General features: G+C 37.6%; 1 protein-coding gene and 1 pseudogene across 2 annotated transcripts in view; both read left to right on the forward strand.

Annotated features, from left to right (window-relative positions):
• CCDC91 (coiled-coil domain containing 91) overlaps positions 1-25,677 on the forward strand; it is a 286,701-nt gene extending 261,024 nt beyond the window's left edge. For both annotated transcript variants that reach the window (XM_059682459.1, XM_059682460.1), the window contains exon 13: positions 24,623-25,677. In XM_059682459.1, coding sequence (XP_059538442.1) covers positions 24,623-24,733 — 111 coding nt within the window. In that variant the 3' untranslated portion in view covers positions 24,734-25,677. The remainder of the gene's footprint in view (positions 1-24,622) is intronic.
• On the forward strand, positions 4,141-5,962 carry LOC132227411 (nicotinamide/nicotinic acid mononucleotide adenylyltransferase 3-like; annotated as a pseudogene).
• Positions 25,678-26,608: the final 931 nt, after the last annotated feature.

Raw genomic sequence — 26,608 nt, forward strand, 5'->3', positions numbered from 1 at the left:
ATACACATACTAGTCTTACAGCAAGAAAGACTATTGTACTCCATAATAATACTGAATTGATCAATTTATCATCATCTCCCCATTACATCCTGTCTAGCCCATGTCAGCATTGTCTGTCAGCAGGCCAAATGTGCCTTCCACTGTCTCATTATTATATCACAAGATCAAGCCACCATCATCCTTGTCAGGACTACTTGTTTCCACCCTTGTCTCCCCTCCCCCTACTACAGTGCATTTTCCATCAGCAGTCAGTGATATGCTTCTCAAAGCATAAATCAGATCATCGCATTACCATAATTGAAATCTTCCAAAAGTTTCCCAAAAATTACCTCTTCAGAAAGGCTATTCCTGTTCATGTTAGCTAAAATCACTCTAACCTTTCCTACCTTTTTTGCCTTGCTTTGTTACCAATGCCTGATTGTTTTTCCTAAAACAATCTTTAACTAAAATTATTTTATTTAGTGTTTTAAGTGATTGTTGTCTGTTTCTTCCAAAGAAAATGACATGCCTTAAAAGAGAAAAAGCTGTGTATTTCCAATACATACACCTGTGCCTGCTACTTTGTAGGCATTCAATAAATAGTCGCTGAATAAATGAGAGTGGAGGTCACAGCAAGGACTGAGCCTAGGGCTGATCTCTTACTGAAATAGTTGTTTTATTTAGTAGAGTCTGAGAAAAAGCTGTGCTTACTTTGTTGTGTTGTTTTATGAAGGACCCCCTGCACTGTGTCTGCATCTCACATGTTAGTTTTATGTTGAAAAATAAAATGTCTTGGTGTGGTCTCTGGCCGTCATCTTATGCTAGAAGGCTTCTGTCTCCACCATAACCATGAGCATGACTTGTCACTGGCAGATGAATATGATTTTCAGCCATGAGAAAATAATAAAAGGTTCCTAGTTCTAGGGTACTCTAGGATTTTCCATAATGTTTGCAATGAAATAAAATAACCTCTGTTCTTTCATTTTATGGAAATGGCTCTGAATGTCATTAAAAAGACACATGTTTGTGACTAGATGGATTTCAGTACTTAACATCTTGTGTTAATCTTATTTTTTAAATCCCACTGCCAACCACTTTTGCCTGGTTGGACCACCCATATTTGGGTTTCTATACATTCTTTTACGAATAGGTTCTTTTTTCCAGTGTATTTTTCTACCTTGTCTCCAAATGTCTGTTTTCTACCTGCGAGAAAGAAGATACCACACTGAGCACCAGTTTTATGCTTCCCTATGAAGTTGAATTTCTTGTCAGGGTTTTTTTCTTTTCCTAATATGAGAAAACTCTGTAAGTCAGTAGAAAGAATATTCTCTGTAGCTCTAGATTATGACTTAAGAGATGAAAAGGTGCTTTTCAGGTTAGAAGCAGAGGAAATATGGGTATATTCTCTTGGAGAACTCAGAATTAATGCCACCTCTCTCCCATTTCCTGAATTTCCTTTTCCAGTGCCATTGACTCTGTCCAGCAAGATGTCTTTCCAGCACTATAAAAAGCTATTGCGGGATAAAGCAGGATTCGTCAAACATGACCAAGGCGCCAAATCCAGCCTGCTTTTAAAAGAAAGTTTTATTGGAACACAGCTACAGCCATTTGTTTAAATATTATCTGTAGCTGGTCACATGCTGTAAGAGCAGAGTTGAGTATGGCCCAAAAAGACTTAAATGTTTTCTGTATAAAAAATAGTTTGCTGATCCCTGGGATCTAAAGCATGACCCCCATTCTCCTAAGTTTATAAATTAATGGGACTGCTTGTTAAAACATGAAGTAATCAATGAATCAATAAGTGCCAAATTGTACTAGTATAAGGAAGAGAATAGGTACTGCAGAAGGGTTATTGGCTGGGAAATAAATGTAATTTAGAGAAGGGCTGATTATGTTGACGTGCAGAAAGGTTTCTTGTACTGCCTTTCCCCTTTCTTCTGTACTTTGTCAAGTCCCAGCTATGTTATAAAATTAAAAGATATTCAAAACTTTGTTAGCAGAGCTTCTCCCAGCTCTGTGTCCTCCATAATTCCCTCACAGAGATGCACTGGAGAAGTAGGCAGGATTTTAAGATAGCAGTATTGTTCAGACCATTTCCCCTCAACTGTGTTTGAGTAAGTGAAAGGTCATGCAAACTATAAAGGAAGGGAAATTTTGTGCAAATAATAGCTAATGTTACTACGTATACATAGTGTGCCACCTTAGAATGATGCTTCTCAGCAGGAAAGATACTGGTTCATTATTTGATGGTAGTGGGTATGTAAACCACATGAGAAGTGCTTAATAAATCTTCACTTTCATTATTTAGAGGAAATTGCATATGTCCTTTTATAGTGCCAGCTATGCTGATGCACATGAAAATAAGAAAAGCATATAAGTTGACCATTGATTGCATCACTCTCTCAAGTATTAAGAAAATATTTGTATTTAGAAAATGCGTAATAGTGGCATTCACAGTAATGTAAAACTAGCTGTCACTTCATCAGTGTAGAAACACTTTTTTATTTCCATGTGCTGAGTATCAGTAATATCCCATTAATATCTTTTAAATATCAAAGAGAAATTAACTGTAATACATGAAGCTGTTTCTACTAAGCTGCTTTCCTTTATTAAAATTTTTATTTTAGTTTAACATAAATGCTAAGAATACCACTCAACAAATTTTCACAAAGGAAGCACACCTGGGTTGCCAGCACTGAGGTCAAGCAGACTATTTCCAACATGCGAGACCACCCTCTCCCCGGGCCTCATTCCAAGCACTGCTCTCCCCCGAAAGGAACCCCTCTCCTGCAATAGGAACATATATTGTAAAGACTAATTGAGATGTTAGCATGTTCTTTTAATAAGTCCGCAGACTTCTTTATGCCTTGGAGAACAATCTGGCATTTTAAGAATAGTCTTCTAACACTGAAGTATTTCATGCTAAACATGTCAAAGTGCTTTTTACATCATCATTAATGTGCTTTGACATGTTTCATATGAAAGCCTTCAGGGACAGACCATTATTTTATTCTTAAAATAGAGTGAGACTGGGTTTAACTACATGAAAAAGTTCATGATTAAAAACAACAACAGCAATCAATCTGTTGAGGCTTTACTAGAATGCCCATTAGTCAGTCATGCAAACTTAGCAAGACATGGAGATGTGGAAAGTGAATCTGAATGAATCTTTGTTCTGCCATTGCCCATGCATTTGGGTAATTTTATTTGAAGGGGTTTTCACTAATATCTATGAGAGATTTCATCTCTCCCCTTTCTTCTTCTCTGCTTCAAAGGCCATGCTAATCTACACTGGCAGTTTCTTACCTATTCTGAATAAATGTATGAAGGGGAAAAAAAGCTTTGGAAGATTTTTTCTATTAAGAGGTATTCCCACATCCTAATTTTTCTTTGTTTTACTTCATGTCGTATTTTTTTACGTTACTTAAAACAAACAAACAGAAAGGAGGTCATTGTAATTTTGCTCCCACATGTTTAGTTTGGCCTCTGATGGGAGGCCTCCATTGCAGGCTGAAGTGAAAACAGGAGTGTGGTGGGTAGGCTTGAGACCTGAATACGGACGGGTGCTTATATTATTCCCAAGGTCTCATCGAGAGGCCAAGCACTAAATGTTACTACCAACACATTTTAACTGACTCCTCTGTTTTATGAAAGAGTATCATCTTATATGTGTACATCTTTAAACAACCCTTGAGTCCCTTTCCACGGCCCTTTAAGCAACTACAGAAAGTTGAACAGTAAATTCTTATCAGATTTGAAGTTTTGTTTTTGGTATTCTGTGGCACATGTTCACACAGCAGAGTTTTAGTTCTTATATCTTCAAGATTAGAAACAACCTTAATGGCCACCAATAGGGGACTAGTTAAATGAATTAAGTTACAGTGGAATACTGTTCATCCATTAAGAAGAATAATATTTATCGGCATTTGTTGATATGATTGCAAAATATTCTGAATCATATTATCCTGTGTATATAAGTACATTTCATTATGTATCTCTTTGTGTATGTTGCATTACAAAATATATTTAAATAGTGAAAGACAAAGGTGATTGTCTTTGGGAGGTGGGATGGGAGAAATTTTGCTTCCTGTTTTATACTTCTTTTTTAAAATATATGATATGTTATGTCTTAGCTTTAAAAAAAAGAAAAGCGAGGGGGGAGCCCGCGGAGCTCGGGGTCAAGACCGCTGGAGACCCGGCCCCGGCGCGGGGTCGTACCGGGCGCGTCCGAGGGTGGCCCCGCTGAAGGGGGCTTGGCACTCCGCGCCCCGGCTCTCCCCTCCCGGGGGGCGTGGGTGCGGGCCGCGCGGGCACAGCCCCAGTTCGGCCTCCGAAGTCCCGGTCCCGGAAGTTCCCCTGGGGAGCCGCGGGACGCAGGCAGGGTGGCCACTGCAGCAGATGCGGATGTGCCTGACAAGATGAAGAGCCGGATACCCGTGGTGCTCCTGGCCTGTGGCTCCTTCAACCCCATCACCAACATGCACCTGCGCTTGTTTGAGGTGGCCAGAGACCACCTGCACCGAACAGGAACATACCAGGTGATCCGGGGTATCATCTCTCCTGTCAGTGACAACTACAAGAAAAGAGACCTTGCAGCTGCCCACCACCAAGTGGCCATGGTCCGGCTGGCCCTGCAGACGTCCGACTGGATCCGGGTGGACCCCTGGGAGAGTGAGCAGGCGCAGTGGACAGAGACCGTGAAGGTGCTGAGGCATCATCACAGCGAACTACTCAGATATCTGCCCCAGGAGGAAGGTCGGGGCCAAGGCAGAGCTGTCCCCCAGCACCCGCAGCCGTGCCTGAGCGGAAGCTGCTCTGTGGGGCAGACACCCTGAAGACCTTCCAGACCCCCAGCCTCTGGAAAGACGAGCACATCCAGGAAATAGTGGAGAAGCTCGGGTTGGTGTGCGTGGGCCGGGCTGGCCACGACCTGAAGGGGTACATCTCGGACTCTCCCATCCTGCAGAGGTGCCAGCGCAACATCCTCCTGGTCAGGGGGCCAGTGCAGAACGACATCAGCGCCACATACATCAGGAGGGCCTTGGGCCACGGGCAGAGCGTCGAGTACCTGCTCCCGGACTCCGTCATCGCCTACATCAAGGACCACAACCTCTATTCCACGGGCAGTTCTTGGAAAGGCAACAGCGCCCAGAACAGCGAAGGAGAGGCAAGCTAGGAGGGCCAGCCTCTTCTTTACTGAGCTCCTCCTGAGGAGAGAGCATTCGGTCTTTGTTTTTCTTTTTCTTTTTTTCCATTTTTCATTTGTTTTCTTTCAAGAATAATTTTACTTCTGAGGAGTCTTCTGTCCCAGGAAGGGATGCCTTCTTTCGGGAAGAGCAAGTGTCTCGAGGATGAACATTTATCAAAGAAGTTAACATGGCGTGGCAGGCCGTTAGGAGTAGGCAAAAGCTCTCAGCACCTTTGGGTGAAGAGGCCTTCTCATTTCGTAAGGGGTACTTGTGACATGCACATTGAAGGTGGTAGGTGGTTCTGTGCATGGCAGGGTCCCCTGTGGGTCACATCAGAATTGCCCACAATGCACTTTTTAACTAGGACCAGGTGCAGCGTGGTCTTGATTGGAGAGATTTGACAGGATGCTAATTAACAAGCAGTGGGCTTTGTCAACACCAGGTTTCAAAGAAAATACCAACTGAGGACTTAAAAGTTTGGAAGCCACACTTTTGCTGATTTACACCAGATCTTCCTTTAAGAACCAGGATCTGCCTGCTTACTGGCCATTGATAAAATTTCAACTAAAATATTTCTAAGCAGTGATCCTCAAACAATATTTTTGATACAGCAGATATTTTTAACACTGCTATTCTATAAATGCCCGAGCTCTTGATGTCCAGGTTTCTAAGAAGAAACTGAGGTAAGACAGATGCCTCGACTCTGTTAGAGGATCTTTCTGAATGTTTAATGATGGCCTGCCCGTTTGAATATTGACAAAGGGATAAATAATAAATTGACATCAAAAACTAAAAAAAAAAAAAAAGAAAAGCAATTTAAATAGACTGCTCTGTTATTTTATTTCTTTTATATGTCCAGTATTTCAACCCTTATTCTTTAAATGTTATATTCCAAATCCTCTCCAGAGCTTTGAGTACAACAGCAGGTTTGACTAGGCAGGAGTGATGGGTTCCCATTTGAGCCATGCCATGCTCAGAGGGAAAGGCTGACCCATGAAGCCAATGCCAAGACTGACAATGGTATCAGGGTCAGGGAGAGTTCTTCAGCTCACTTTCCTGTGCATTCATCTGGGTCTGTTTTGTGGCTTTAATAGGATTAGGGAAACATTTACATTGAGGCTTTAGGAAAGTTTTTATACTGCTCAACTCTCAGAGCAATATAAACACACAGGATTAAGAATGGGATTTATGTAAAGTCAGTAGGTAAAATGAGTGCATGCTCCCAGTCCTCTCCATGTTCTCTACTGGCTGAGGAAGGAACCCTGAGACAGTGGGGACAGAAATGTTATGTGTAGGCTAGGGCATATTTTTCATGGAGACACAGAGTGATGCATTTATAAGGAAGTTTTACCTTTTTAAAAAGTAAAGCAAGTCCAATTGCAAGTGGTTTGCTGAAAATAAGACTAATATGGAAAATAATTTGTCCCTGAAATATATTGTCATCATCATTTGCTAATCCTTCCATATATGTTATTTCTCAACCTTGAGTTTTCCTACGTCTGAGTCCTATAAAGATTGAAGTCATTCTTCCTGACTACAATTAAGAGACCCATATTACCTCTTGTAATTTAGGTGAATTTAGAAGTAAGGGTGTGACTTGTTCCCACAGTTATCTGAACCAGAGATAGGATTAACACCCTCAGGAGATTGAGATTGCTAAGAAATAATATCTAATTAGGACCTATGGCAGGTTGTATTTTCCAAAAATGGCTACAGTAGTGTGTCCAGTCCAACATTTTCTAGCCATTCCCTGTCAATAAGCAGTCTGTTCTCCCTCCCCTTGAATCTGGGGCTAAACTTTGTGACTGTCTCAACAGATAGAATGTGATGGATATGACACTGTGTGACTTTGAAGCCAGATCATAAAAGGCAGTAAGGCTTCCTCCTATCTTTTTTTCTTTCTTGAAACCCACTTGTGGAATCTATCCACCATCCTGTGATGAAATTCAAGCTAGCCTATGTGGAGGGCCCACATGGGGAGGCCCACATGCAGCCAAGTGTTCAGAGAACATGATTCTAGTTTTAGTTTGGTCTACTTACATTCCACAGATTTGTAATGCATATAGTTATATTCAGCATCAATATATTGATATTCCTGAAGACTTTAAAGTCCATAGTGTTTTTTATTAGGAGAAATCTAGATATACATCAACAAACTGTCTTAGTTTTTGTTTTTATTATGTGTGTTTTTGTTTTTATTATGTGTGTGTGGTGGTGTTTTTTAACTAGAATCTTGAGCCATCTGGCAGAATTGACTACAGGTGAAGAGAGGCTGCCTCTTTTTTTTTTTTTTTCAATGTTTTTATGATTTTAGAGAGAGAGAAAGATGGAGAGAGAGAAATTTTGATGAGACAGAGACATGCCTCCTGCATGCCCCCTACTGGGAATTGAGCCTGCAACCTGAGCATGTGCCCAGACCAGTAATTGAACTGGGACCTCTTGGTTCATGGGTCAACACTCAAGCACTGAGCCACACCAGCTGGGCAAATTATCTTAGTTTTTCATTCAAGTATAGTAATACCTATAAAGTAAATGAGGTGGTAAGTTATTTGAATAGGTCATACCTATGGAATTTCTATATAATAGTTTTCATTGGCTGAATTGAGCAAATTATCAAAGGAAAGTGGGACGGTACTGTTTAAGGCTGAGGCAAAATTCTGCTTATGTACCTCAGCAGCTTTGCATACTTCTGCTCCAGCAGGAGAACCTAAAGAATTGTTAGAACAGAGAGTTTTTATTTTTGTTATGATTATCTTATTGGTAATCACAGGCAAAAATGGCCGGTCCTGTGCCATTTTCCATAGGAGGCGCTGGAGCTCAGTCCGGTCTGGCTCCTGGCTACAGAGACCCGGCCTGAGCGGCCTCTGCAAGGCCCTACACCAGCTGGAGGAACTGCTCCCACAACCCATTGCCAAAGGTGCAGCAAAATCTATCAACCAGAAAATATATATAGTTTGCATTTGATTTACCACACATCATTTAGATTACTTGATCCTTCCACTCCCTTGTATAATGTCATTTGTTTACATTAAAACACAAGAAAAAAGGTGTTTATGCATTGGCGCATTTGTTGCCTTGATGAATTGGGTCCTCAGGTGCTGTGCAGAAGAGAAAGACAGATGTAATGGGCCAGTGTTGCTACTACATATGGTATTTCAGGGGCATCTCAACTGTACACTTATGGATAACTACTGTTTTCTTTTTTGAAAAAAATTACCTTCAACCTTCATTCTTCTTACTTCCTAGTTCCAATGCATCTTATTTTTTATTTGTCTCTATTGTTGAAAGTATAACAGATGTCCCCCCCCCCATTAACCCCATCTACTACATCTCCACCCTTACCCAAGCCTTCATCACACTATTGTCTGTGTCCATGAGTTATGCATATATGCATATAAATTCTTCGGTTACCCAAAGAACCAGCCAATGCATTTTATAATCTCTAGATTGGTTACATAAAACATTTAAAGTAACTTTGCTAGATTTTCTTCTGAACCTTTCTTAGAAATATAGATGAGAAAGGAGAATTTTAAATGGGGATTTTTATCAATTGATAAAAACAATCAATTCCCTAGGAATTGTGGTTTATAACAATTTGCTTGTTTTGGATCCCCAAAAAGCAAATACAGTAGGTCAATGTTCCTTACTTGACAAAGAAAGTGAGCAACTGAAATAGAAACAAAAGTTATTTAATAGCTTTTATACCAGGATCAGAAATGTCTCTGGCCTGTGCACTATCAATTTATGAAATTTCTACCCAAAATGCAACCAATTCTGCTTGGCAAATTTCCACAAATTTTAAAAGAAATGAAGAGAAACCTGGTTTGCCCTTTCTTGTTTAATATTACTAGATATTTCCATTTTATGGAAAAGCCTTTTAACATTAACATTTTAGCATGCCACAGGTAAAAATTTTATATTAGTGAAAGAGTATAGTATATGATTAGGAGTGTGGGTTTTTTAATCATATTTCCAGGATGAAAACTAAACTTTGTTATTTACTAGATATGTACACAGGAAAGTACTTTAACCTCTTTGGGCCACATTTTGTTCATTTGTTCCTGGAGATAAAAATAGTGCCTACATCGCCTTGGCCTGTAATTAGCTCAGTTAATTAGAGCAGCTTCTATCTCCATTCAGGGCACATACAAAAAGTAATCAGTGGATGCATAAATAAGTGGAGCAGCAGTACTTTTTCCCTCTCTCTCTCTCCCTTCTTCTCTCTCTCTAAAAATCAATAAATTAAAAAATAATAAGGCCTACTTCACATAGGATTGTTATAAGAATTAAATGGTTTAGCACATGTAAAGTGGTCACAGTATTTCCTAATGTATAAAAAGTTCACTTTCAGTGTTAGCTATCAATGCTATTATTTTATTGTTGAGATGAGTTTTCCTATCTTGCTCAAAATATTTTGGTTCTACCCACTCTGCATTGAAATATTTATTAGTTAAAATACCTCTTTTTTGACAAGTGATTTATGGCAGCTTAAAGTATATGTACTAGTATTGTTAAAAATCATGGTGAATGGGAAATGAGCATCATTTATTGAGTGTGAAACCGGTGAAGATTCAATATAAATATACACATGCCATAAAGTCATGTCTGCTTATCAAAGTTAATCTGAAATTCAGATTGGAGTTTCCCAGGTATCATATTTTATAAATAATATTTATAATTTTTGTTTAAGAACTTTCTATTTCTTTCCATACTCGCAAACTAACATGTCTGCTTAGGTAAAATTCATTGCTACAATTTGAAATCCATCCCAATTATATGGAGTTTTTTAAAGCATTTTTTTCTTTTTAAGTCTGCTAGTTTGTGAATGCAAATACTCCATGTAGCAGAGGGAAAAAGTAAGCACTTGCCAGTATAGCCTGCATACTCACACATTCATGTGATCAGTATAATCTGATCATTCTGATCATTTTATTTTTATCATTTACCATTCTTGTACTCGTAAGCTATTACAGGAGATTGTATTCCATTAGGTTTGTTTTTTTTCAGCCAAATTAAAATTAAAATTTTCAACTTGCCTGGATTTTTTTATCTCATTCAATTAATATTCTGAGCTTATTCTCAAGTTCTTGAGCTTATACTCTAAAAAGTAAATTTTGGTTTCTGTGTATTAGTAGATATTCACAGTATAAAATTTGTACCTTTATCACTGGGATTTACATTGGCCTCCTAGTAAGAGAAACTAGAAATAGCAATGGCATAAGCAAGCCCAAAGGTAAACAGTGGAGAGCTTGTTTGGAAGCTTAACAAGGTCATAACGGATTCAGGATCCTCTGTCTTTGCACTTTTTCTGTCTTTAGCACTCGCTCACATCATTAAGGCTACAGAATGGCAGTTAGAGCTCCACTAAACACATATGTGAAAGAGGGAAAAGGAAGAATGAAATATGCAAAAAAAGGAAAAAGAATTTAGGAGTGATGTCCATCTCACTTTTAAGGAGCTCTCTTGGCGATCCTACCCAGTAATTTCATTCACATCTCTTGAGCTGCCCCTAGCTGCAAGGGAGTCTTAGGAATGATGGCTTGAGCATGTTCACACTGCTTCTAAAACTAAGCTGGAGTTTTATTAATAAGAAATGAAGGATGGCTATTGGGGAGAGAACTCTAGGGCTTTGCCATAATCCCTGATTTCTTATGTCCTCTGTTTGACAGGTGTTTATTGTTAATTATTTTTTAGTCTCTTCTATTTGAGTAGATGCTGTTTCCATTTTTAGGCAATAATAGCCACATTTAGCTTTCTTAGTTGAAAGCACACCTCCTTTATTCCTACAAGAAGGAAGAAGGTTAGGATTTTCTGACTTTCCTGATCCAGCTGGTAGGCAGCAGTGAATTTTAGAAGGCTGACAGAGTGTTTCCCATTTGGTTCCCTTGGTAGGATAAAACTGTTTTAAAATGTGCCAGACAGATGGTATTTTTTATGAGGCTTCCATGATCAAGTACACACCATAAAATCCTGAATGATGAGGAGGAGCAACTGTGTTTATTTAAAATGAAGAGGAAAAACGGTAGTCACACTAACTTTCATTTGAGTAAATGGTGCTTTGTTCCATTGGTTCAATTTTGGCTCCTGAGGATTTCCTAATGGGAATCAGGTATGCATCCCAGCTGTGGTGCAGCTCACACTGGTGAACTTAGCCAGTTCTGTCAGCAGTGGAACTGTGAAGGTAAGCAAGCAATGATTGACTAAGGTTCAGAGGTACCGCAAGGTGAGATCTGCACCACACATTGCCTTTATGAATGTTTCCCCATTTTTCGTATGGACCTTAAAGAAAGTAGCCTATTGTTTTTATATACAGCCACTGATGTTTATAGATTCTTTAAGGCAGCAGTTCTCAACCTGTGGGTCGCCAACCTGTGGGTCGCAACCCCTTTGGGGGTCGAACGACCCTTTCACAGGAGTCTCCTAAGACCGTCAGAAAACACATATATAATTACATATTGTTTTTGTGATTAATCACTATGCTTTAATTATGTTCAATTTGTAACAATGAAAATACATCCTGCATATCAGATATTTACATTACGATTCATAAGAATAGCAAAATTACAGTTATGAAGTAGCAACGAAAATAATTTTATGGTTGGGGGTCACCACAACGTGAGAAACTGTATTAAAGGATCGCAGCATTAGGAAGGTTGAGAACCACTGCTTTAAGGCATGATGTATTTAACATGCCAGTTTTTCTTTAAATGCTTCTGTTGCATTTCAGGGAACCATTTGTATGTTAATATAACAGAAACTTTCCTGAACCTACTTTTTAGGAAGAGAAGATAATTACATGCTTCATTGACTGTATCTACGGGGCTTTTGGCATCTGGACAGGTTTTTGTACTAGTGTATAAATGTAAGAAACCCCTACATATTTATAGCAAAACAGATATTGTGCCAAGGCCCCCAGCCATAACTGAAGTTCTTATCTGAGAAGGCAGTGTAGTAATGTGGTTTAGTGAATAGGTTTGGAGTCGTGCACACCTGGACTTGAATTCTGGCCCTGCCACTTGGGCAAGTTATGACATCTCTTAAGTCTCAGTGGCCTCATTCATAGAGTTTTGAGAGACTAAAAATGAGATAGTACATAGTAGATGTTTCCCGATGATGCCCTGCATGTATATAATTTCCTCCCTTGAGCTAGGGCTGGACTGAGTGACAACGGGTTACTAAAGGGTTGTGGCTTTGTGTTGGGTGTTCATTCACTCTCGGTGTGCACCTGCTCTTTCTCACTCTGATTGCTTGCTTTGGGGGAATTGAAGTCAGCTGCCATATTATTAGGTACCTTGCAGAGTAGCTTCCACGAGCTCTGTCGGAAGTGAACACCTTGAGGCCCATCAACAACCCAAGTGAACTTGGGAGCAGATCCTTCCCCAGTTGAACTTTGAGTTGACAACATCACAGCCAACAATTTGATTGCAGCCCCTCTGGAAACACAATGAGCCAGAGGCACTCAATTAAGCAGCACCCAGTTTCCTGACCTACAAACACTGAGATGATAAATATTTGTATGTTTTTTAAACCACTAGGTTTGGGGTGATTCGTTACACAGTAATAGATAACTAATACAACACATAAGGAGGTTCACCTATGCTTTGGAGGTAGCAAACACAGCCAATCAAGAATTAGTAACACTATTCAAAACAAGAAAAGACCAGATTTAACCCAGCAGTACAGGATTATTCATTGTGCTCTGTAAATCAGCTTCACTATATATGTGTGCAGAGAGTGCAAGAGTAAGCCGTGTGGACAGTCTCCCTTGCCTGTTTTTGTAAATTGAAACTTACAAGGAAAAAATATATCTGAGAATTTTAAGATAGCACAGGAAGAACCCAAGAGGTCATATAATTTTTTCTTCTACTCCAGAATAAGATAATATTTATATCACTAAAGGTCAAAACCAAAGGGGGAGGTAGATGGCAATTTTCAGATATCATTCCTTAGATGGGCACAAAAGAATTGCTAAAATCTTCAAAAATCAAATTGATAAAAATACAACAGTTTATTATGTGAACAGATTATTAATACTATTTGTTTGGGATCTTTATGTTAATTTAATTTGTGAAAGACCATTCTACATATTGCAATATTTGCACTAAACATGATCTCAAAAAAATAACATACAAAAAGATTGTTCATGGTTTGGGAGCCTGTAACAAATTGTCTTAAAATGTTCATGTATAATGTCATATTAAAATCAGTCCCCTTGCCACAGTCAATACATCTTATATTTGAAATAAATTCTTTACTTCTGATTGAACTCTCGAAAGTACTAGGTGTACCAGTTAATAATGGCGGATTTTGTAATCAAAGAAAACACAGTAATTTCAAGAGAAACATCAGAAGTGCTTTATTCAAAGTAATGTCCATCGCTAGCTACACATTTCCTCCATCTTTCAGGTAATTTCTGGATACCATCCTAATAGAACTTTTCTTGTTTTGAGGCAAACCATTCAGAGACCCAATTTTCTACTTCTTCGTACGTTTTAAAGTGCTGCTAGAAAGTGCGTGTGCCACTGATCAGAACAAGAGCTAATCTGAAGGAGCAAGGTCTGGTGAATACAATGGGTGGGTTAATACTTCCCAGGCAAGATCTTTCAGCGTGCCTTTAACTGGTTTTGAAGTGGGTGATGGTGCGTTATCATGAAGCAAAATTACTTTGCCATGTCTTCTGGCACATTCTGATTGTTTCACGATCAAAGCTTGGTTCAAATTGATTATTTATTGTCGGTAGCGATCAGTATTAATGGTTTCACCTGGTTTTAGAAGCTCATAATACACCACACCTTCCTGATCCCACCAAAAGCAGAGCATTATCTTCTTTCCGAAGTGATTTGGCCTTGCAGTCAATGTTGATGGTTGACCGGGATCAACCTATGATTTTGTGCATTTGGGATTCTCAAAATAAATCCACTTTTCATTGCCAGTCACAATTCCATGCAAAAAAGACTTTCTTCCGTGCTGTTGAAGCAACATTTTACTGATGACTTATTGGTTTTTCATTTGTCTTTCGTTCAGTTTATGTGGTACCCATTTTCCTTCCTTTAAAATCTTTTCCATTGTTTATAAAAGATCAGAAATTGTTTGCTGAGCAACGTTTAATCTTTCTGCAAGTTGTTTTTGAGTTTGACATGCATCTTCATCCAATAATGCCGGTAATTGTTGGTCTTCAAACTTTTGTGGTTGACCTGGACTTTCTTTGTCTTTTACATCAAATCATCACTTTTAAAGCGTTTAAACCAGAGTTCACAAGTGTCTTGAGATGGAGCATATTCATCGTAAGCTTCCTGAAGTATATGATAACTTTCAGCAGCACTTTTATTCAAAATAAAGAATTAAAACTTCCCGCAAATGCTCTTTTTTTTGCATGAAATTCGACATTTTTAAGTGTAAAAGTATCTATGGTGTTAACACCTTCAGCAAATTTGACATATGAAGTTTTGAAGCTTGTTGTCAATACAACAAAATAGCATACATAGCAAATCGCATATATATCAACATATGTGTAACTCCATCTATTGAAAAAAAATCTGAATTATTAACTGGTACACCTAGTAAATAGGAATGTATTAGTAGGTAAGTATAACCCTTGGATCCTAGCACGAAGGCAGGATTTCTGTGCAACTATAATATAGCTTCATCTGAATTTACTTTTTTTCTAAAAGTTCCCTCCATCTAAAGCTTTTTTTTTAAAGTGTTTTAGAATTTTTAGATTTTCTTTGGAAATTGTCTGAATTAGGAGTAAAGCAGTTGTTAACAGAATTATTTTCTTTTCACATTCATTAAACTTCACATATGGAAGTTTATACTAGAAAGAGTAGTGCCTGCTATCAAACAAGTAAAATCTTGACTCAGTACTACGGTGAATCCTTTCCTGGCCAACTGCTATTGCTTAACTTGTAATATCGAATAAGATTGTATCCAAGGTGGTGTGTCTGCACATTGGAGTCTGGAATACATATTGCTTTATTCTGCCCAGATAATTTAGTTAAGAGCAAAAATTCATATTCCCATTTCCCAGTGGATTCTGTGGTAGTTTGGAATAAAATGGAAGAACTGCCCAAAAATGTAGAATTTATTTTAGATGATTCAAAACCAGAGAATTTACTTACCCTAAGACATGTTAAAAAAAAAACAACAACAAAAAAAAACAAGGCAAAAAAAATAACACGGTTTTTAAGTTGTGGCCAATAGGATTTAAGACTCTTTATGCCCATTTTTCATTTACTCCAAAAGAGCATCTGTAATTCATCTTGTGCATGCTAGAAAGTTACACAGCTTCTTTATATGTTGACATTTTTTAACTATATAGTCAGATAGACTTGAAATATACTTTTGAGTTGAAAAGTATTCTCAAAGAGAACAGGATATGTGAACTCTAGATTGAAAGTCTTTATGGCATGTGAATGATGGCCTATAAATATTCTGGTAAAGCGGTTAGGCCTGTATTTTCTGAAGTTCAGGGTTGAGGCAACTGGCACCACATTAGTTCAAACCACTGCCCTACCTGAATCTTTTAGTCAGAGTCATTCTAAACATGTATTTCATGTAATACTATTATCCTGAGTTGGTTCAAAGTCTCCTTCAACATGATTTACAGTTATGGCATAGTTATATTCCCAATGTGGGGATTTCATGGCTAAACTTCAGTTTTATATGTAATATATCCCTCTTGCAGTCAAATTTATTTATCTGAAAAACATAAAGACAAGACTACTTTAAAAGAGAAACTCTTTATGGTTAGTGTATCAGTAATAAAATAGATATTATAGAATATCCATTAATACAACCAGTAATGTTATAGATAAGTCTAAATTTTCTGAGGCTGAAATGATGAGAAGCATAATTTGAGGATACAGGAGAAAAGTAAAGATGGTGGTATTTAGAGGGAATATGTTTAAATGTTATAATAAAAATAATCAGCCCTCAAAAATGACTTGCTCTTCTTAATGTTTATCAGCCCTTCATATGGTGATTTCATACAATGAAACAGGCCATTACAATTATATTTGTATATTAAGTTTTAAAATCAATTCATAATCCACTTGCTTCATGTCTACAGCAAGAGTAAGGGTAGTCATATCTCACCTTTCTGGTCATACTGCTGGTCCTCCTGGGATATCTTATCTTTCCATTGTTAAAAACTTAGTGAGGCCATAATACATAGTAGGGTTTCTTAAACAAAGATAAACTTAGGTAAATACATGTTAAAGGAGTATGTATATACTTTTTAATGTAGGAGGACATATTGGATTTGTGAAGTCAGCCTCTTAACCACTGGTAGCATCCACTTGCCACAACTGTAGAATGTAGATGTTTGCCTAAGCAGTCTCAAAGTCCCTTCCATTACAGCTTCGTGATTACTTGTTATAAAGGGCAGTGTGGTCTTCTCCCAGCATTAACAATTTGTTTCCCATCTAGAGGAGTTGTCAAGAGAAATTGATTTGTGGGGCATTTTCCAAAGTATACTATACATACATGTGCACACATGACTCCAAGGTTTAAAGTCTGACAGACATTATTGTACTGTATAGCCATTTTGGTAATCCACAGTGCTTCTTAGCACAAAAGCTCTGGGAAGTTCTATGGAAAAGAAATCATATATATAATTTTTTTTTATTTATTTCAGAGAGGAAGGACAGGGATAGAGAGGTAGAAATGTCAATGATGAGAATCATTGATTGGCTATCTCCTGCACGCCCCCTATTGGGGATCAAGCCTGCAACCTGGGCATGTGCCCTGACTGGGAATCAAACCGTGACCTCCTGGTTCATAGGTCAATGCTCAACCACTGAGCAGCACCAGCCGGGTGGAAAAGAAACTTTTTAATCCTGCATTTCTCAAACTTATTTGACTAAAAAACATTTTAGGTATTTATTTTAAACAAAACACCTTCTGCATAGAAGTGGTGTTTTTCACATTGTGGAAAACACTACTCTGGTATATAAATAAGGACCTCAACAATCTGGAAAAATTATTGTTAGTCATTTCCCAGGGCTGCTGTAACAAAGTACCACAAAATGGATGGCTTAAAACACAGAAATTTATTCTCTCACAGTTCTGGAGGCTAGAAGTCCAAAATCAAGGTGTTGGCAGGGCTATGCTCTCTGAAGGCTCTGGGCACATCTGTTCCATGCCTCTCTCCAGTTTCTGGTGTTGCTGGAAATTCTCTCTGCATTCCTTGCTTTACAGACACATCGCTCCAATTTCTGCCTCCTTCCTTATATGGTGTTCTTCCCTGTGTCTGTGTTTCTGGGTCTCTTTTTATGAAGATACCAACGATTGGATTTATAGGCCACCCTAATCCATATGATGAACTCATCTGAAATTATATCTTTAGAGACCCTGTTTCTAAATAAGGTCACATTCATAAGTTCAAAGGTTAGAACTTGAAGATATCCTTATGTGGGACATAAGTCAATCATTACAATAATTGCCTGTCAAACCTCATATCCCATGTTCCTTTGCTAGATCGTGTATGAGAGTGCCTCCAGGCTTAGTCTTCTGACCTTTTCTCTTTTATCCACATTCATTCCCTAGGTAATCTCACCTATGCCATCTATATGCAGATGATTTCCAAATTTGTATCTAGCCCTGATCAATCCACTGAATTGCAGGTTCTTATAATCCAATCTCTGACATATCCTATGTATCCTATATAATAAAGAGCTAATATGCTAATTAGACCGAACAGCCAAACAACCTTTGGACATCCTTCCAGACAACCTTCCAGATGAAGCTGGGGCTGCGAGGGCCAAGTCCCTTGCACGAATTTCATGCATTGGGCCTCTAGTTTATTAGAATTGGGCAAACTAACCATGTTCAGAACAAAACTCTAATTTTCCTCTAGCCAACTCACTCTAGCTCCAGTTCATCATATCTCATTCTAAGAATCACCTTCATTTCTCTTCTCATCTACACTTTTAAGCCATCAGCAATTTAAATTGGTCCTATCTCAAAATATGTCCAAATCTGACCTGCTGTTAGCCTCCACTGCCAGCAGTTTGATTAAGGTTACATCTTTCCCAGACCACAAGTCTTCTCACTGGGTTTTCTTCTTCTACTCATGTGCTCCTACAGTCTGCTTTTCCCAGTAATAAGTGTGACAGTTTTCAAACATGAGTTGCTGGAACTCTTCCCATGACCTGCAGTGCCCTACATGCTCTGGCCTCCATCCACTTCTCCGATCCTCTCTCCCATCAGTTCCCTCCTTGCTCATTTTGCTCTATTCTCTTATTTATTGCCAATAATCAGTCAGCCCAAGTCTGACCCACATTTTGGACTTTTCTCTTGCAGTTTCATCTACCTTGAAATTGTCTTTCCTGATGTTTTTGCATCGTGCCTTTCCTCCCTCACTTCATTCAGGTCTCATCATTATGACCGTCTTCAGTGGTCTTCTCTAATCATCCTCCCCAACAGATAGACCCTCAGTCTCTGTCAAATCCTTTCCCTACTTATTTATTTTTTATAGTGCTGATCTCTATTAACGTGTGTCCTCAAACTAAAATATAAATTATATAAAAGCAGAGATTGCCTTATTCACCACTATATTTCTAGTGCCTAAAACAGTGCCTGGCACATAAAAGGTACTAAATAAATATTGAATAAATGGGAACATGAAAGAATGTCTGAATATTCTTTAATGTTTTTAATGGTTTCAGAGAGGAAGGGAGAGGGAGAGAGAGATAGAAACATCAATGATGAGAGAGATAGGCTGCCTCCTACATATCCCCCACTGGGAATCAAGCCTGCAACCTGGGCATGTGCCCTTACCAGGAATTGAACCATGACTTCCTGATTCATAGTTTGATGCTCAACCACTGAGCCACATCAGCTGGCTATATGAATATTCTTAGCAGACTTTCTCCATTACTCAAGCCTCCATCCTCAGTGTCTCTAAATAATGTCTCCTTCCTCCGTATCTGTGTGTCTGTTCTTGCTAATCTGCTTTCCTAGGATTTCTTCCATATGTTGCTCCTCTTTGCCCAAGGAAATGCTCTTGATACTCTGTCTGTTCAGGTTCCACTTTTTTAAAAAAATATATATTTTATTGATTTTTTATGGAGAGGAAGGGAGAGGGATAGAGCGTTAGAAACATCCATGAGAGAGAAACATCCATCAGCTGCCTCCTGCACACCCACTACTGGGGATGTGCCCGCAACCAAGGTACATGCCCTTGACCAGAATCGAACCTGGTACTCTTCAGTCCACAGGCCAACGCTCTAGCCACTGAGCCAAACTGGTCAGGGCTCAGGTTCCACTTTTGTGACGTTTTCTCTGCTATCCTCTCCCACCATGAACTCCCCCATTCTCTGATCTTTCATGGACTCAGTCATTACTATACATGTCAGCACCTAATTGTTCTTTAATTGTTGTATATGTATCTCTCAAAAAATAGTATAAAGCTCTAAGGACAAAGACATTGTGACATACTTTTTTTGCCCATGCCTCAGAACAATAATATAGAAATAGTGGCAGTCTTGACTTTGTTATGATCAACTGGTTGACTAATTGACTAATTGATTGTCTCAGTATCAAGCATGTAAATGAAACAACAGCTTTGAGTGTATTTCTTTGTGGGAGGATGTTAAAGTCAGAAAAAAGAGGCATTCATATTCAAATAGCAATGTTCAAAGGACAGCAGTTATAATAAATAAGAGACTGAAGAATTATTTTATTTCTTATCAAAAGGTAAACAATTCTTTTTTACTCAATAGGATGACGTTAACTGGAAAATTGGTCTAAATAGTCATAGTTCTGGATCATGATACTTGACCTTTCTTCAATGCCCATGAAAGAGCTTGTTAGTGAATCAATAAAACGTATTATTACTAAGCTGATAACATTTGTTTATGAGTCAGTTTCTATCGTGGATTTGCCAAATAGCCATTCTAGCTTCTTTGAAAAATTAGATCACTTTTTAATCATGTTTAAAATTTCAGAAGGATAGGTTGTAAAAGTATGTTTGATAAAGGTAAACCTAATATTTTCACATCTTTTGTTGTACTTTGTAGAAGCCCAAAAGATATTGAAATCACAATTAGTACTACAAATGTATATATAACATATAATAAGATATATATAGTCAAAAACAATGTTTCAGATTTTTGGGGATGTAAACAGTGTTATAAACAGTCCCATTAAAATAAGTCCTATATATTTACAATTGATTTTGTATTTTGCTCTTTAGATCAGTATAAATTTACCACCTATCATATTGTGTTTTGGTGATGAGGGAATAAAAGCAAAGGTCTAGAGATATTTTGTTTTTCTTTTTCTTTTGCTGTGACATGAAATACTGATGAAAAGATAAATCTAAGATAGGGAATAATTGGGAATTTGTGTGCTTTTTTTTTCTCTAAGCTTATAAATATTAACTTTTAGCAAGTTGTATGCGTCCAAATTGTTTTCAGCAGGATACCGGAAAACTGAAGAGATGATAAAGAGGGGAGAAAAAGATTTATAAAGCTCCAGTGTCCATTTGAGGGACTTTAGAATATCCAAGTTTTTTTCCCCCCAGGTATCTGAAAGAGCTGAATAGCAGCTGAAGCAACAGAAAATGGAAGGGAAAACAAAGCAGTTAGAGCTACACTATTAAGACGAGATTGTAAACCCATACCCAAAAATGTTTGCCACCACTACTCTCCACATGATACTGCCAATGTGAAGTCACAGAATACAAATCTTTGATTCACTTTGAAATGAAAGCCACAAATGCAGAACTAAGCCCCACTTTTGGAGGGGCAAAAGGAATTGAATATTTTGCTGAAATTCTTCTTGCCTCAATAAAGGATAATAAGGTCATGCCTAATAAAACAGAAACTGTTGAAATTCAGTAATTCGCCAAGAACATCAGTTTGATGTACTTGTTTCAGGGAGAGGAATTCACCGTTTAAGAGAAAGGCCTCAAGTGTCCCCCTCACAGACAGTCTTCCCTACTATGCCCAGGAAGGACCCAACTTACCAGAAGCTTGGCACTGTGATGGCCCAATTTGTCTTACTCGTCACAGAGTCCCAGTGTCACCTTATTGCTTCTCAAAGGGTTGAGTTCCTCTTTATTAAGTGGATTCTTGCCATCAGACATTTCAGGGAAGCATGTTGAGAGAAGTGAAGTGAGCCTTGCAGCTGCCTAACCCAAAACCAGTATGTCCATCATCTGATCATTACTAAGTTAGGTTGACCCCTAACACAAGCAAGAGAAAAGAGCTTGGTATGTTTAAATAAAAATCTTTTAAACTTTTTGTCCTTATACATGTTTTTGCATTTTTAAAAATCACAGATTCATGCTGAATGCATAAATCCAGATGATTATTGTTACTTAGCAACAATCACAGGTTGAATGCTAGGTCCATACACATTGTGAGTTTGTGCCATATTCTCCCAAAGGAGAAAAGTTTCTCCAAAGAATCTGCTTCTGAACTTTGCTTGGATTTTATGCTTTATTATAAGTGTTCACTAATTTACATTCATCTGGAATATTTGATGGTATGGTTGTCAGGATGGTTGTTAAGATGTGATATATCAAAATTTATTTTAAAGTGCAGTAATATATTTCTGTAGGGGTAGGTGAATTGTCTATGGCAGTGGTTGGCAAACTGTGGCTCGCGAGCCACATGTGGCTCTTTGGCCCCTTGAGTGTGGCTCTTCCACAAAATACCGACTTCTGCACATGGGCCACGAAGTTTCAATCGCACTGTACATGAGCGCCCGCACGTGGTATTTTGTAGAAGAGCCACACTCAAGGGGTCAAAGAGCCGCATGTGGCTCGAGAGCTGCAGTTTGCCGACCATTGGTCTATGGGAACAGAATAGGGAGCCTGAAGACATATTCATTCTGATTTGGAAACTTGATTTATAATAGAGGTAATGTTGCAGGTGACATATTCTTTGGCTCAAACAACCTCTACCAGATATGCTAGCATAAATATACAGAAGTCGGTGTTGAAGGGTATTTAGTATAGCATTAACTATAATAGCAAAATATTAGGAACAATCCAAAGTCTATTAATAAAATAACTTAAAAGTAAATAATAACATATTCATTTTATTCATATATATATATATATATATATATATATATGTAAAATTATAAATATATAATGAAAAACTATGCCAGCATTTAAAAGAAGAAAACAGAGCAAAGTGGGCCTCTTACACATCGTAGATGGGGCTGATTAATTGGTACCCTCATTCTGGAAAACAATTTAGAAATATCTGTCACAATTTAAAATATGCAAATCTTATGACCTAGAAATTCCACATATTTAGAATCTGTCCAAGACAAATGCTTGACCATCTTCTGAAGGGAGTGTACTCAGGTTGTAAATTTCTTTGGTGCTCTAAAAACAAGACAAAACTGAAATAAATACATGTCTGTCAGTGGTAATATAGTTAAATAAATCATGGAAGATAGTCAAGCAATTTCTTAAGAATGAGATAGGAAAAATTTCCAGTAATGACAACAAAACTAACTGATTGTATGATTCTTCCCATAGTTACGATTATAAGATCTGGACCATGTGTTTTAAAAAAACAGACTTAAATGTGTGAAAACATCCAGAAGTAGACAGGAACCACTGGATGTGGACTGGAAGTGGGTGTTGCTGGGACAGTCTTCTCTATTGTTGGAATTTGGACCAAGTACAAAATAATTTTTGAAACTGCAAATATTTAGATTTCTATCTGTTTTACATGTATTAAAATAAAAATTTTAAGACTTCAACTTTGATCATTTCATAGTAGATTGCCTTACTCTATTAGGCTTAAATATGTATTGATTGATTCAATCACAGCAGATATTTTGTGTGTCTAACATGCCTTTTCTAGATGCTGGAGTACACTAGTCAGCAAGATAGGCAAGATCTCCATTTACCTGGGAATTATAATGCAAAGAACTGGCTTGTTTAATAGACACTTGTAAGCAGAATGTGTATATTTCCCAAATGGTATCATTTCAGAGGAAAAGGAAATAAAATCATGAAAAGGGATAAGCACAAATCCTATTTCTGTAAATATATTAAATTTGCAAAATATTAACATTTAAGGGAATATTAGAAGTGTTCAATCATTTTACATGAGCATTTACTACATATAATATTCTTTTATATTAATTCTTAGGATAATTCAAAATTTTAATCTGTTTTTTTTTCAGTCATTTTTTAATATTTTTTAATATAGAAATGTAATTTAATACAGAATTTTTGTTTGGATTTGTCTTTTATGTTGGCAAGAATTTGTATGAAGGATATTTTAACTTTTGCATAAAAATCACAAGTATATATTGTGAAATGGAATTTATTTGGCTTTCTTTTGAGTCCCTTCATTGTGTTGTTAATAGTAATTTTTACACCATGAACAAATTTTTTAGGGAAGAAGAGTTAGAAAGTTTCCTGATGTATTCAGTAATCCTTACCATTCTGAAAGTTCTTTATTATATATTAGAGGCCCAGTGCATGAAAATTCATGCACTCGGGGGTCCCTCAGCCCTGCCTGCACCCTATCACAGTCCAGGACCCCTCAGGGGATGTCTACCTGCCAGCTTAGGCCTGCTCCCCGGGGGTATCGGGCCTAAGCTGGCAGTCAGACATCCCTCTGGCAGCCCAGGAGCCCTCGGGGGGATGTCCGACTAACAGCTTAGCTCTACCACAGAGGCAAGAGAAGCTCCTGCCACTGCCACTGCGCTGGCCAGCCATGAGCCAGCTTCTGGCTGAGTGGTACTCCCCCTGTGGAAGCGCACTGACTACCAGGGGTCAGCTCCTGTGTTGAGTGTCTGCCCCATGGTAGTCACTGCACATCATAGTGACTGGTCGTTCTGCCATTAGGGTCAATTTGCATATTACCCTTTTATTATGTAGGATGACTCATTATTAACCTCTTACTTACTATATTAACTTTTATTGAAACATTTAAAAAATCCTAATTAAAAAACCTCTAACTCAGCAGGAAGAACAAGTCAAATAAGTTTCAACAATCTTAAAGTACACCTTTTCCAAGAACTTTCTCTAATTTCAGAAAATTGTTTATTGCTCCCTTATTCTTTGCCCCATTAAACCCTATACATGATGCAACTATGCTGCTTTTCTCTACTGTATATTTCTTTTGTGTTTTGAGTGATCTTTGTGGATGTTTGATCTGTATATTCATTAAGAACTGGAATTTTATACTATTTTATATATTTTTAAATCACTCTGATAAAACTTATGGTATTTCTTCAAAAACTGAATAACATCAACTATGAAATTGTAATGATTTATCTTCTCATCTTAGATAATAGCCCAGAAATAGTTACTACATTGTCTCTGAGTTTAAAGCACTACTTGATTTTCTAAGTCACCATCTGAAAAGGTTTTTCAAGTGGCCTTCAATGACATAACATTCTTTATACCCCAACTAAGTGTATTTTCTTCTGTCTCTCTCTCTCTCTTTGAAAAAAAAAAAAAAAAATGACAGCTTGATCAAGTCATCCGCCAAAGAAGCCTGTCCAGTTTGGAACTGTTCCTCTCCTGTGCTCAGAAACAGCTAAGTGCTTTGATAGCTACGGAACCAGTTGACATTGAGTAAAGAGGACATGACAAGCTAACCCACACTGGCAATGGATAAATCATTAGACCTCTCAAATAATACATGCAGTGAATTACAAAGATGCTTTTGTTTTCTTTCCAAACCTTGGTAACTGATTTCCACTTCAAGGATAAACCAAAACAATATTTAGAATGATCAAGAGATCTAATTTATTTTCTTTTATTTACTCCTTTACGTTTACTATTATTTTAGTAGTAGCCGCAGCAGCAGCAGCAGCAGCAGCAGCAACAGAATGTGTAATGTGACTCAAAAAACATTGAAAATTTCCACATTACCAAAAGTTAATTAGGTAAACTTTATAGCCTCTGGCCTGTTATATTGTATTTGGCAGAAGCAGTAAATATCTTTACTGATTGCTTGACAGTGACTCTTGATATGATTCTAGAATGTAATCATGCATTTATTTGATTTTAAGGATAAAAAAGCATAGATTTCAACATCTCCTTCTGACATTACCACACTTCTTTTCTGTAGTGGGATCTATTTTTGTTGGTAACAATTGAAAACACTAAAGATTATTATATTAATTCCACTTTGATCTAATGTACCACTTAAAGGGGTATGTGTATGATATGCGCTTAGTTCCTGTTTCTTCAAAGTCACTGTGAATCAATAAATTCATTTTTAAATGAATCATATCATGAACTTAATCTCTAGAAAAGGAATGTAACATAACCATTTACATGAAGTCAGGCTCAAATAAGAGATATGAAATTCTTTCCCAGAATTTCAGAATGTACTTAATTCTTGAGCAGCATGCTTCAATGCAGAATCATGAGGTGTTTTTTTTTTTAACATCAAAACTAAATGTTGTCATTAAAATTATGCAAACATTTTGTCTTGTTTTTGAAATGCTTCTACTTTTGTGGGCTTTGTACTTTTATGGGACTCATCAGTGTAATAAAAAGAACTTCAGAAACTTATTTGGTCATTTTTTAGCCTTTCTTTTTTAAGTTAATTCTTTCTTCCTTAAAAAAAAAAAAAAAATCCTTACTCAAACTTATATATCCATGGATGATGATTTTTTAACATACACCCTAAGTCAGCGGTTCTCAACCTGTGGGTCGTGACCCCTTTGGCGGTCGAACGACCCTTTCACAGGGGTTGCCTAAGACCATCCTGCATATCAGATATTTACATTATGATTCATAACAGTAGCAACATTACAGATACAAAGTAGCAACGAAAATAATTTTATGGTTGGGTCACAACATGAGGGGGCCAGAAGGTTGAGAACCACTGTCTAAATCAAGCATGTCAAACACACGAATATTTTGTGTATTTTAAGGGCCAGAAGGTTGAGAACCACTGTCTAAATCAAGCATGTCAAACACACGAATATTTTGTGTATTTTAAGGGCCAGAAGGTTGAGAACCACTGTCTAAATCAAGCATGTCAAACACACGAATATTTTTGTGGCCCAGCCAATATAACAGTATGTAAGAAACGTTTTAATAAAAATTTCCTAACTTAATTTTTATAATATCCTGTTACATAATTATTAATAACTACAATGTTTGCTAATGACTGATTACTATAATCATGTTGCATTCATTTCCCTTATTCGCCTTACACGCAGGCGCACCATTTCTCTCCACTAATACCAGCAGGGAATATTTTAGCAGCCGATTGCTATGCCATTAGTCTTGTACTGACTTGTTTGGTGTGCGCAACAGGAAATATTTCGCTTTCGGAGAACAAGAAAAGTAGGTTTATTTGTGTTACTCTTATTAATTTGTGCAGTTATTCAGTGTCTGGTAAGTTAATGTTCAAGAAAAATATTAATTTTTATTAAAATGTTCTGTTATTTTATGTTAACTGTCCCAGTTGACCCTAAATTCCATTAATTACTTA

The sequence above is a fragment of the Myotis daubentonii genome, chromosome 2, assembly GCF_963259705.1.
Source record: "Myotis daubentonii chromosome 2, mMyoDau2.1, whole genome shotgun sequence".
NCBI lineage: Eukaryota > Metazoa > Chordata > Mammalia > Chiroptera > Vespertilionidae > Myotis > Myotis daubentonii.